Below are 13,035 nucleotides of genomic sequence, written 5' to 3'. Positions count from 1 at the left end.
AACAAGCTGAAATTTGTCTTAAGTAGAAAAGGAAGAAACTGAAGAAGAATGATGCCTTGGGATTTAGCAAAAATCTTGTGGCCTGCAGGAATTGTTAAGCTGTACTTCTAAATCGGAATCTTGCGATCAGTTTTTGACTGCCTTATTTAGGCTGTCATTTCAGGGAGGGAGGACTAACCCGAAAATGATGGACAGGTCTGATTTTTCCCTTCCAGTTCAGCTGCAGCCCGGCCTGTTGTTTCATCCTTGAAAGCAGAGTGTTGGCTTGGCTTTAGCGGTGGTGTTTTTCTTCTGTCATTCTGCGTTGACAGTATTTTCTACTGTCTCTTGGGAGTGGCTGAAACAGCGTGGTGGTGTTGCGGGAACCCTGTTGCCCATCAAGCAGGGAGCGCGGGTAGAGGCTATGGGGAGAGTTGGGAAAAGCAGCCCCTGCTTGCATGCTGTGGAAGCTGCTTCAGCATCACCTATTTAAGTTCAGAGCCTTCGTTTTAAAAGCTTACGAGATGCGTCTCGGGGATAGGAGAGCAAATCGTGTGACCAGCAGCAGATTATTCAGAGTTCAGAAGAGGAACATGCTAAGGAAGGAGTTAAACTGTTGGTACAGCCTTGTCCTAAACGCACCAGAGAGTATTTTCATAGACGGTGGAAGAACATAGCTGTGTATGCCTTCCCTGAGTTGGCAGCCACCAGGGTTTGCCAGGAATGGTGACCGTGATACAAAATCGCCCTTTACCATGAGTTGGGAAGCTGTCAAAGAAGCTGCATTTCGTAAGATTTGAGCTTGGGCTGAAGCTCTTAAAGAATTTATGGTGAAGTCCAAAAGAATAGTTTGGCCTGGGAAAGGCAGTGGAATGGAAACCCCTGATCAGATTTTTGCTGGAGATGTATTTGGGGATTATGTGTTGGGGGGTGTGTGTGTTTGGTTTTTTTTCTTTTTGAGAGCTTGGGGAAGTTTCATCTCCACATCTGCAACGGGAATTTCACGGCTCTTTTCTACTCCTGGATCAGCTCCAACGGCAGTGGAAGTAGCCGGATCCTTGGCGTGTGTATATGTTTGCTGTCATCTCGATCACTGTCACTCCTCTAATGCAAGCAGTCTTGCATAATGTCCCTTAAAATATTGGGAACCTCTGGCAATTTGCTGTATCCCAGTGCGCCACTCGCCACTGCTGAGCAGCTGGTAGGAGGGACAGAAGGCTATTTGTGAAGCATCCACGTGGTGTGGGCCCATTTGTGAAATACTCGCAGCTTTGCGGGGCAGTGAAAGGGGAGGAGAGGTTTATAAAGCATTTTGGTAGTTAGAAGAGCAAAGCTTTATTTGCACGGTCAGCCTGTTTCTTGTCATTTTCTCCAAAGTATGTGCGTATTTTAATGTTACATTTTATTTGTAAATATTTAATACGTAGAATATTACATGTTGGTGTAATGGTGGTGTGAGGCGCTTGCACAGAGAAGCTGGAGGTGTTCAAGGCCAGGTTGGACGGGGCTTGGAGCAACCTGGGCTGGTGGGAGGCGTCGCTGCCCAGGGCAGGGGGCTGGAACTAGGTGGTCTTCAAGGTCCCTTCCAACCCAAACCTTTCTATGGCTCTATATCAAAGAGTTTCAGTGTTTTGTAGAAGACGGAGTTGGAACATTTCCTCTCTTGCTCCATCTTGCAGCTATGACCTGTCCGCTTGTGCAGAGGTGGTCCCTGCAGAGAAGGATGCTGGGCTGTGCTCAGGTTGTCCCCAGGGAGGGACTTGGCTCTGGAGCCATTCCAGCTCTTGGAGACGTGATGATAGACAACTGTCTCCTGGCAACTGGAGCGGGATTTTTGCTGGATTTGTGGAAATGCACATAGTGTTTCTTGAGGTGGTGGTAGCGTGAGCAGTTACTGCCTGGGCACAACTTTTAAAGCTTTGGAACCTGTTGGTATCAGTGGGGTTTGATCGTAGACAATTTAAGGTGTTTCAGTCAGTCTGTGCTGCTGTAGTAGTTGCCTGATCCCTTGGTAGTGGATGCCTCAGGATTCATGGGTGCTTTCCCAAGTAGGACAGAAATAAAAATGAGCCTTCTTCCCAAAGACTAAAAAGTGATTAAAAAAAAAAAAAAAGGCATTTTGCTGATTGCAGATGATTGTAATGCAGCTGCTCGACAGTGACATCCCAGCCATGGAAAAATAACGTCGGTTCTTCCAGCTATTTTCCAGTCCATGCAGTGTATCAAAATCCTTCATGCACAGCTGGCACATTTAACTTTGATTATGTTGTTGAAGTGACTGATCTGAGAGCAGCCTGGATCCCAGTCGCTTGCAGAATTCGAAAATAAGGTTGTTCCAATTCAGCTGCAGTTGGTTATTTTGGAAAAGAGACAACTATCTCAAGTACTTTTAGGGCTGCTAATTAAAGTCTTGTGGCACTCCTCTGAGAGAGTCTTTAAAGATGGATGGAGGGACTTACCCAAGGTCACGTAGTGTGTCACTAGCAAAGATGATTATAAAATCCATGCCCTAATTTGGTCTTGTACACAGAATTATTTCCCTGGTGTTGAAAACCCCACCACGAAACAACACACTGGCTTCTGGGCTCTTGTGCGTGTCGGTGGGCTCCTCCCTGCGCTCTCCCACCCACCAGCGTGGGTCTGGCACGGGGGGACGTGGGCTGGAGACAGGGCAGGTGCTCCCCACAGCCGGCTTCTGTGCCGGGGTGGGCTGAAGTTGGGTGCTTTTTGCTGGAAGTCTGACTGGGGCTGGAAAAAAAGCGGGAGCTTGGAAAGAAGGAGGTGGGAAGGCTGTAGAGATGTCACCCAAGCCTGTAGATGCTCATGGTGTTACTGTCTCTTCTTTAAAGTCGGGTTCTGGCTTCTGACCTGAGCTGCTCTCCTGCCTTTTCTTTCTCAGCCGTGTAAAAGTGTGTTTTTAAATTCCCCTGGCATCCCTGCGTTCAGGGCTCCTCCCTCTGCCAGCGAGACGTGGGCAGAGCATGGAAGCCACTATCCAAAATGATCATTAGTGGAAAAGGAGACAGTGGGGGACTGACGAGCTCTGGAAGAGGCTGTTTTGTGTTACATTCAGCAAATCCATCTGCAGGAGTGGCGTTACGAGAGGAAAACAGGAACGCGTGGCACTTGCCGTGTTCGGCTCGCCGGGAGCCGGATGCGGGCAGGACATGCCGGGGCTGGGCGTGCTGGCGAGAGGTGCTGGGATGGAGGATGGATGCTTACCGAGCTGTGGCTATCCCTGCCGCTTGCAGCAGGTGAAACCAGGTGAGACGGACCCTGGGCAACTGGCCGTCAGTTCCCCCAGGGAGAGGTGGTTACTGGTGAGTCACGACCCGGGCTGTGATGGGAAACCATTGCTGGATAATAGGTTGAGCAATGGCTGGTTGAGTGATGGCTCTTGCCGCAAGTGCACACAACAGGACCCTGAGGAGGCTCTGATCTCACGGGGCAGCTGAAAACGGGTCTTTGTTGGGGTTCCAGGTGGCCAAATCCTGCATTCCTGCAGATGTAAGCAGAGTGGGCTCTCCTTCCCAGGGTTTGCGTTGCGTGCCCGCTCTGCTGAGGCGAGAAGGGGCTGTGAGAGCGTGGAGAGGAGAGGGACTGCTCTCATCACAATAGGAAACGAGTAAGAGGTTGAAAATGGCAACGAAAGCCTTGCACGGTTCATCCCTGGGTATGGACGTGTGGATGGGTGGGGGAGCTCCTCGGAAAGGTGGAAGCCTGCGCCAAGACAGTGTCTTTTGGGAGGCCGTCGCAGGTGCTCAGCGTGCGGCCAGAGTCGGTGCCTCGCCAGCGGGGTGTCGCGGTGCCGTGCTGATGGAACGCCTGCTCTGCTCGTCCTGAAGCCCCACCTGACATGACTCACCCCTTTCTTCGCAGCGCTCCTGTCTCAACTTGTGCGCTAGCTGAGAGCGTCCGAGAACGCGGTTGAGCCTCATGGCCGGCGTTTCCAATCTCTGCGGTTACCGCTTAAAGGTGAGAATCAAGAGCAGAGAGGAGAGCCCCTTGCAGACCTCCTCTGACCACTGTTCACATCATACCAGGTTGGGAGATCTCTCTGCCTGTCCCTTTCCAAGGTTGTCCTCTCCTGCCAGCCCTGGCCAACCCAAGGCAGCAGCGTGGCCGTGCTTGCCGTAGACCCAGGCTTATTAACCAGCCCTCTTGCACCCCATAGGGTACGTGGGTCCCTCCCGCCTGAGGTGAAGGTGGGTCTCGCTCTGCCGCGGCTTTTCCTTTGTGATCCGAAGCTGCTGGATTCAAACAGGTATTGAAGTAGCAGCCGGCTCCTGTCTCAAAGCGGCGGTGGTGACCTTGACGTTGAAACGGCACCGCTCTCCCTGGGCAGAGATCTGTATGTCATGGGGGGCCACAAACCAGAAGCAGCGTGGTGGTCTCGGAGAAGGAGGGGGGATTATCAGGCACCTTCTCTCCCCTCCGTGTGCTTTGCGTTGCCCCTTACGGTGGGGTTGTCCTGGCTGGGGGCTGAGCCCGGGCCTGCCGCTGCCCCGGGGGCTCCGGTAACGTCCTGGGAGGGCGACAGCTTTGCGTGGACGTGGGGAAGCGAGCTGCTTTTTGGAGCTTTATGGCTCCTCCAAAACTGCTTTTGATGCAAGTGTCTTTGTTTTGCGCACTCGTGCGTCCAGGACGGGGGGAGTAAATCGCCGCTTCAGCATTTGCTGTGCACGCCGGGCGCTCTGCTGCATCCTTCTCTGCAGCAGAGACCTCCCGGGGGACAGGGGACACCGGGGCTCGGAGGACGTCAGTGCTGGCCTTGCACGGCTGGCCCTGAACTGCTCTAAAATACACAGCAGAAATACTTTGGGGGAGGAGGGGGAATTTTTTTCTTTTTTTTTTTTCTTTTTTTTTTTTTTTTTTAAAACCCAAGGTGAAGTCCTCCCACAGCACGGCGTGCCTCCGGCACATCCCGGGGAAACTGGTTCATCCAGCACCAGTCCGGGCACTGCCAGCACCGGCTGCTCTGCCCGGCACCGACAGCTGTGCCAGGGCTGCAAACCGGGACCCACTAACATAGGAGGAACCATTGGTTTGATAATCCAAATGTCACCTTTTTAATTTTTTATTATTTATTTCAAAATTTTTTTTTTTTTTTGTAAATTTTATTTTTTTTTCCTCTTCCTCCCTTTGAAAACGGCCTGGAAAGCCGTGACACCGCACAGCCTGGGTCCCTGCCAGGGAGCCCTGGGGCTTGTGTTCCTGCCGGCGCTGCCAGGCTCCTGGCTGCCTTCCCCGCGCCGTGAACTCCCGGTTGCCTTTCTTGGCTGGAAAAAGGATTAAGTTAGCAGGGCAGGAAAATTAATTAGCTGCCATTTTAAGGATGGAGCTTTTCGTTGCAGGCCCGAGTGTTTCGAAATGACATTGTATCGCCGAGAACAATTGTGGGGCTGATTAAAAGGCTTTTTTTACCTGCCGGAATATCAGATTTATTTCCGCCATGGTTCTCCCTCAGGTGATTACAGCTTCAAGGTGAACCTCAAGGGCAAATCAAAGGAGTGTTTGGCCTTCCCTGCTAGGCCATGGAAAGCTGGTACCAAAGGTGGGGTGTGTGTTTTTTTTTTTTTTATTCTCTGCTTGTTTAACATTCCAAATAGCCTTTCTTCGCCCTTCCCCTGCATGCAGGCAGCCTGCCAGCTTGGCACAGGCGGCAAAGTGAGCTGCAGCCTGAGCTGGGGGAGGGTGAGGGGCTTCCACGGGGAGGACGGGGGCAGCGGGGTGAGCTTCAGCCTTCCCCTGTCGCCTGGTGGAAAACTGCTGCATTTTGGTGCAGGTGACTCCCCAAAAAAGAGCAGAAATGGCACCACTCTTGAGGGGGATATGTGTATCCAGCTGGAGGATTGTCCCCATAGCTAATATTAATAGAATCATAGAAATTTTGTTAGAATCATGGAATAGTTTGGGTTGGAAGGGACCCTGAAGACCATCCAGTCCCACCCCCTCCCCTGGGCAGGGCCACCTCCCCCCAGCCCAGGTTGCTCCCAGCCCCGTCCAACCCGGCCTTGAACACCTCCAGGGATGGGGCAGCCACAGCTTCTCGGGGCACCCTGCGCCAGGGGCTCACCACCTTCAGAGTGAAAAATTTCTTCCTGATATCTCATCTAAATCTCCCCTCTTCGTCCTCGCTGAAGGTGTCAGAGGCAGAGAGAGGAGGCTCTGCTGCGGCGCGGTGAATGGCAAGGGATCTCCAAGTGAGCGATAAGGAAGCCAAAAATCATCGCGGAGTAGAAAGTAATTGCCATTCCCTGCTTTCACCGGGGTGGGGGGGGCTGCATTGGTGCTCCAGAGCCACGGGAAGGGGCCGTGAGCCACCAGTTTTCCTGAGAAAGCTTGAATCCAGAGGCCACGCCGGCCTTGGCCTCCACACGCCACGCTAATGGCTCTCTCAGCTGCCCCTTGGCTTTCCTGCGCTGCGGCCGCGGCTCCGGCGCGCTGCGTCTCTGCCGATGCCTGGAGGGGAGCACAGAGCTCCGCCGCAGCTGCCAGACCCGCCTGGGCAGGAGTTACTCGCACACGCGATGCTCCGCTTCGGCCCTGGATGAACTCTCTAGGAAAAGAGATTTTGCCAGCGGCGCGTCCACCCCGGGCGCCGGTACGGCCGGGGCAGGGACAGCGAGCCGCCTCCGACACGAACCGTGGGCCCCGTCTCACCCTGGGAGGGTCTAAACGACTCCTCTTCGGCTTTAATCAAACAAAACTTCCCCGCTGAACTCTCACTGGCTGGTGGAGTACAAAAAAAAAAAAACAAAACAAAACAAACCAGCAAAATTAATGCAGATTAAAGCGCAACAAATGCAAATTATCAGCAATTTTTTTGATTTTTTTTTTTTTTTTTTTTTTTTTTTTAGTGTTTAATGTAGTAGAAGCATCGTGTCCCATAGCCAAAGCAGTGCAAGGCGCGACGGCAGGAAACGCGCACTGGGCCAGGCTGGAAGCTCTTCCTCTTCGCTCGAATCCAAAAAGCTCTTGGCCCAACTTTTGTTTTTGCTTTTGAAGAAGGGAAAGCTCCTCTGTGAAGAACCGCTGGTGGCAAGGTAAGCACAAGGTCGCTTGGGGGTCGCTTAAGGTGCCCCTTCCTTAAAACACTGATTTTGGGGGGTTTTTTTACAGCCTTGTATGCAGCGCTGCAGCAGCGCCGTAAGCAGACGAAGGGGGAGTCTGCTGCAAGCATGAGGGATGCTGTAGGTGAGCAAACTCCTCTCCTCCTTTGCTAACTTTTCAACCTCCCCCAATGGAAAAGCCGAGCAGGGAGGGAAAAGGGATCTTGCTCAAGTTCAAGATGTTAACCATCTCCAGCGCCGGGAGCGGGCTGAGCGCTTCCCCCAGCAAGTGTCGCAACACCAGACCTTGCAGGAGCCGGTTCGCGGGTCGGCAGGGGATTAGCACGTGGTAGAAAAGCTTTTACTGTGGTTAAATGGAAAACTGAACCTACGTCAGCTCCGCCAGATACATCGACTAGGGATCTCAAAGGCGGGCACAGAAATATTTCCCTCCTAAATGTTTTGTTTAGCTACTCGTAGCGTGCTATTTTGATTCTCACACAGAGCTGCCGTAATTAAGGCAATCGCTTCTCGTCGATGTTAGGCAACGGCTTTTCAATATTGGGTCATCAGGGATTTGCTGCAGCAGGCTCCAGGGCGGTCCGAAATAAACAGATAAAAAACTCCCAAACACTTTTAAGGATATCAATTTTTATTGGACATTGCGAGATCAATTAAGAAAAAAAATAATTTGTACAGCTTTGTGATATAACCATCGCTGCTGCGGAGTAAAGCTGCTCCTCGTGAGGAGAGACCTGCTGCAGCCGACAGGGTCTTCCCAGCAGGACCCGCTCCGAGAAGGGGGTGATGTTCTCCGCTCGCCCCGTCCCAGGGCAGCACCTTCCGCCTCGGGCAGCTCCGTGTAACCTTACGGTGGCACAAATGGGGCTTCTTGGACATGATGGGGGAGCAGCCCCGCTCCGAGAGCCCCTCTGCCAACGGCTCCCTGCCAGCCACAGCTGCAGTCCCAGGCTGGTACAGGGGTTAGTAACCGGTCTCCTGCCTCGCTTCGCCCTCCTTCCGCTAATTCTGTCTTTCCTCCGTGCCTCCTCGCAGGGTTCAGCCCTTCCCTCCGTGCAGCGCCGGCCGCACAGCGGCCCTCTTCCCCAAGGGAAGAGCTGTGGCCGCAGTGGAGAGCTGACCTGATACTTACTATTTTTGAGGCCTTTGGTGACAGCAGCTGATTTGTGACACCAGCTAGAGGGGAACCAGGACACTTCAGGAAGTAATCCGGCAGCTCAGACGCTTTCAGCTGGCAGAGTAACCCTTTCTAACCAAACCCAGACGCTCAAGAGTGATTGTAGAGCAGCGGCTACGGCTACTGCTCTAGCACGGGGGCACCCGCTCCATGGGACGGGCAGAGCTAGAAAAAAGAGGCTTCGGTTTACGCTATTTTTGCTAAGCTTTTTTGCCTTTGACAGTTCTTAAGAGTTTTAAAAAGAAAACCAGATGCTAGGACGAGAGGCTGAGTTTCCCCAGGGGCAGTGAGACATCCTCAAACTAGACAGAATTCTAGCTGGCCCCACCAGTATCTCGAACCACCCTCCCATTGCTGTCAGGCAGGTGAAACGCCAGAGCACGAGAAACTTTAGCATTGATGCAGCCCCTAAGGCGAGATGAGAGCGTAGACGTCAGTAAGCGTTAAGGACTGTATCGTCCGTCCTAATACATGGAATCAAGACAGCAATTTTAAATCGACAAAGGGCTCAGCTGGAGAAAAGAAATCAAACTGAAAGGCTCTGTTGGCAGAAAAGGGGGTAGTTGTACCGTGACGGGTCGATGACCTGTACTGCGCTAGTGCCAGCGAGCAGCCCCAGCTGCTGGACCTGCCCCTGTCCCGCTGACACAACGGGTATTTCTTATCGATACTTCAAAACTTCTTGCAGGAGATGACTCGGGAACTTGTACCTGGTGCCACCACAGCGGCATTCAGCCATCTGATGACCATTCCCATACTGACAACCAAAGAGAACATAAACAGAGCGGGTAAGCAAGCGGAGCCTGGGAGATTATCGATGTGATCAGACCTCAGCTGCCTCCCCCCGCGCCGGGACCGAACGTACAGCCACGTCCCAGGCAGCTCGGGGCAACGCCTAAACGAAGGAGGGCAACAAGGAAGCAACGTGATAATGAAAAAACTAGGAAAGAAAAAAAACAAAACAAAACAAAACAACAAACAAAACCCCTTCACGCAACTATTTCTCAGTGTTGTAAAAAAAAATAAAAAAGAAAGCAATCTTTTTGACTCGCTGTGCCTACGCCACGCAGGTCTCCCAGGCATTCTAGGAACAGGAGACGCTGCCCCTTTTTCCGCTGTTAAGCGATGCAGTGCACACAGTATTTCTGAAGGAGTTCCATAAACTGTAGTGCAAGCAAACTGAGAAAATAAATAGCACTCCAACAATCCCTCTTGTCAGAGAACATTAACTGCCGTAAGAACTAGCTCGCTTTTTGTTTGAACTGAAGTTAAGTCAGCTGCAACTTGTTTTAATATATGAAAATTTGAAGATGTGTTTCACAGCATAACTGCAGAATAATTTACACTGCATTGCCAATTCACAATTCAGTCATTTTCATTAACAGTGTACAAAGAAGGTCCTTAGTTTATATATATATATATACTTTATAAAGTCTGGAAGATCAATATAAATACTGCTCCAGAAATTAAAAAAAGTGTTTACATCCCCGACTTGAATATTACATCTCAGTGTCCTGGATTATTATTATAATCTGTAAAAGTCTTAGCGGCGCAGAGGTTCAAGTTTTCGAAATTTCAGTGACGAGCTGGATGACAAAGCATCTTGGTTTGAAGAAGAATTCACTGTGTCTGGGGACTGGAACAATACTCTACCACGATGATTAAATACATAAAAAGACGGATGGTTCCTTAATGTGTCAAACGTCCTTTAAAATAAATGTAAAAAGCCAACGTTAATACTCTTAGAACAGGGGTTTTAAAAGAGTCAGTCTACGGTACAACAACAGACACAGAAATACAAGTTTTGAATCCAAACCTCTTGCTTGCTTTGTGTTTTAGTTTAAGAAACTTACAGGGGAAGCCAAGCGTGAAAAATACCAACTGCTCAAGAGGCAGAGGTTGTCCACCCCACAGCCAAACTTCACCTTCCTCCCGTGAGCTTAGGGGCAGGCCTGTGGGCTACTGCGCCCAAACGTGCCAGCCTTAGCCCGGCTGTCACTTGTGTTAACACCTTGATGCTGTTTACTGTCAGCTTTCCATCCCTTTCTGTGCCTCAAGCTACAGAATTTAGGTAAATGCCACGAAATACAACAATGTCAACTTGTTTACTTTCCATACTGTCATGTGTTTTTGGAAACGGCCAGAGAGGCCCATCCAATTTCACAGCCTTTTCAAACTCTCAGTTCAAAATCCCTTACTTTCTTAAGCTCTTTCAGATATTCTGCCTTGAATAGTTCAGCGTGAGATTCAAACGATTCAGACTCTCGCAAAGAGAAACAGGGGGCGAGCCAGGCACACGGCCCCGTAGTCTATGAGCCCACGTCACGACAGCAGTTTGCAGCTGCTGAGCTCTTACTTCCCATGTAGACATTTCATTCCTCCACCAACTCTGCACAGCAGGATTTTAGCCGAGGAAAAGCAAAAAGTTTATTTAATTTGCTCTGGTTATCTAACTCTTGCTGAAATTCAAGACACTGTTGCCTTTCCCAGGTGTGACTGTTCCTCGCAGTGTTATTGTCTACAACATGCATTTGGGAAGAACTGAGCTAAAGACTGAGCTATTTCGGTGTTCAGTTTGTATGGAGAGGAGCAGATACAGGTGTTTAGGAAAAGAAGAAATAAAACATACTTATTTTTTAGTTCTGAAGTGGCATCCATGTCTCTGAATTCTCCTGCGATATGTACTATGCCATAGCAGGTAACTGCAAAGGCTAACAGAGTCTGAAGAACTATCTGTAACAGAGGGAAGCACAACGCAACGCACAAATTACTTAACGTTCTTAATATTTACCAAAAAATCTCACCCTTCAGTGTCTCTTACGCTTTTCATCCAGTGACAGTAAGTGCTTTACAGAGGTGGGCAATTCAACAGTAGGGAAACTGAGGCACGGGACGATTAAATACCCCACGGATTTAGCATGGCAGAGCTGAGAAGAGCCTCGGCTACCTGCCATGGGTCTGCGTTGCACGAATTGAACTGATTCACACTCAGCGAGAGCCTTAGAACAAAACACCGTGTTCTTGTGCACTTAAGGATCTAATACTCTCTCCGAGAAACCAGTCGGCTGCCAACACACGCTGTGCAGCGGTGGCCGCTGCCGCTGGATCCAAACGCCATGCCTGGCTGCGGTGGGTATTGGATCTCCTTACCCTTCTGATTAAGCAAAAATGGAACAGATAATAATTGAAGTGGAATTTAAAAAACCCAAGCAAATAAACCAAATAATAATAAAAATAAACACCCCTTCCTTCCAACACCCCAGGTTGCGCTGGGATCAGACGGGCACGCAGCCACGGTGGATAAACAAATGTCAGCCAACAAAAGCCAGAGGGAGGAGGATGTTTATGCTGCAAAGAAGGAGATTAATGCAAAAGTTCTCTGCGCTACGTTCAGGGAATTCCTGGACGAGATGCTTCAGGGTAGTTCTAAAGAAGGAGAGGGAGGTCCAGACCTGGGGTTTGTTCTCTCTGACAGATGTAACACACCGCAGGAAGTTGGGATAAAAAAACGCGGTTCTTTTTGACAGAGGAAGCTCAAACGAAAGGGCGATTTAAAAACTACTTTACACTTTGTTCTCGCCTATCACATTGAAAGAAAAAAAAAAAAGCAACTGAGATACTAAACTGTCCACCCAGCATCCAACCTTTCAAACGTTGTGAAAACTTAAACTTACATCTATGGGCAACGTTTCGTCTTCCTTTTCTGTTAATCTCATATAAGAACGATCTACGAAACAGAAACACACGCGTGCATCAAACACCCAACGAACAGAAGCCCAATATAAAAACCCCACAAGAACGTGCTGTGGGTCCCACCCTGCCCGGGCAAACGGGGCCGCTCCCGCTCCCGAGCCCCGGGCAGCCCCCGCCGCCACGGGGCGGGGTGGGGGGTGGGGGGCAGATGGAAGGGACGAAGCGGCGGCCGGCAGCCCTTCATTCCCTCCTTCCCTTCCCTTCAGGGTCAGCTCCCGGCGGCGCCCGCTCCGCTCTCCCCGCAGCGCGGCCCGCAAGGGCAGGGCCTCCCCGGCGCCAGCGGGCTCCCCGCGGGGACAACGACGATCATGATGATGATGATGATGATGATGATGATGATGATGCCGCCGCGGCCCGGTCCTCGCCCCGGAGCCTCCCCGGCGGTCGGGCGGGGGTGACAGGGCCCGGTGGGCCTCCCCTCGCCGCAGCCCCCCCCCTCCCCGCCCCGCCTCAGGCGGCCGCCGTCAGTACAAGGCCGCCGCCGCCCCGCCGGCCGCACACTCACGCTGCGCCGCCGAGAAGGCCGCGTGGGCCAGGGCGAAGAGGCCGAGCCCCACCAGCCCCTTCCACACCGAGGAGGCGGCCGCCATCGTCGTCGTCGCCACCACCGCCACCGCTCGCCCCGCCGCCGCCGCCGCCAGGGGCGCCCGCCGCCTCCCGGCGCCCGCTGATGGCGTCACGGGGGGGCGGGGCCATGCCGCGCCCCAGGAGGGGCGTGACTGGCGCGACCGGGGGGCGTGGCTTTTGGCAGCCGGGGGGGCGTGGCCGCGCCGCCGCTTTCCCACGCGGGGCCGGGGCCATTGAGAAAAGCCGAGGGGTCGGGGGGGGGGAACCCGGGCTTGTCCCCGGGGGGGGCGGCAGCTGAGGGAGAGGCGAGCCACCAGCCCCCGGGGCCAGGCCGGCTCCCTCCCGGCTGAAAGCAGAGTGTGGGGCTACCGGAGTTCTGGGGTAATTCCCACTTTCCACGTGTTTAACCTCAAAAGCTTGAGGAACCCGTGCAAAGGAAAAAAAACGGTGTCAAGGGATGTGCAGCGTGTGCAGGAACAGACGCCC

At 52.1% G+C, this 13,035-nt stretch overlaps 1 protein-coding gene across 1 annotated transcript; it reads right to left on the bottom strand.

Moving 5' to 3' along the window:
• Positions 1–9,464: 9,464 nt before the first annotated feature.
• MMGT1 (membrane magnesium transporter 1) lies at positions 9,465–12,636 on the bottom strand. The gene is made up of 4 exons (XM_082488251.1): positions 12,488–12,636; positions 11,904–11,956; positions 10,859–10,962; positions 9,465–9,935 (listed from the first exon to the last, which is right to left on the bottom strand). The coding sequence occupies exons 1-4, from the start codon at positions 12,570–12,572 to the stop codon at positions 9,773–9,775; spliced, it is 405 nt and encodes a 134-aa protein (XP_082344377.1). The 5' UTR covers positions 12,573–12,636; the 3' UTR covers positions 9,465–9,772.
• Between the last annotated feature and the right edge of the window lie 399 nt (positions 12,637–13,035).

Source organism: Vanellus vanellus (assembly GCF_965231255.1).
Source record: "Vanellus vanellus genome assembly, chromosome: 10".
NCBI classification, from domain to species: domain Eukaryota; kingdom Metazoa; phylum Chordata; class Aves; order Charadriiformes; family Charadriidae; genus Vanellus; species Vanellus vanellus.
The sequence above is the reverse complement of the archived record's forward strand: the minus strand, read 5'-3'. Positions and strand labels throughout refer to the sequence as shown.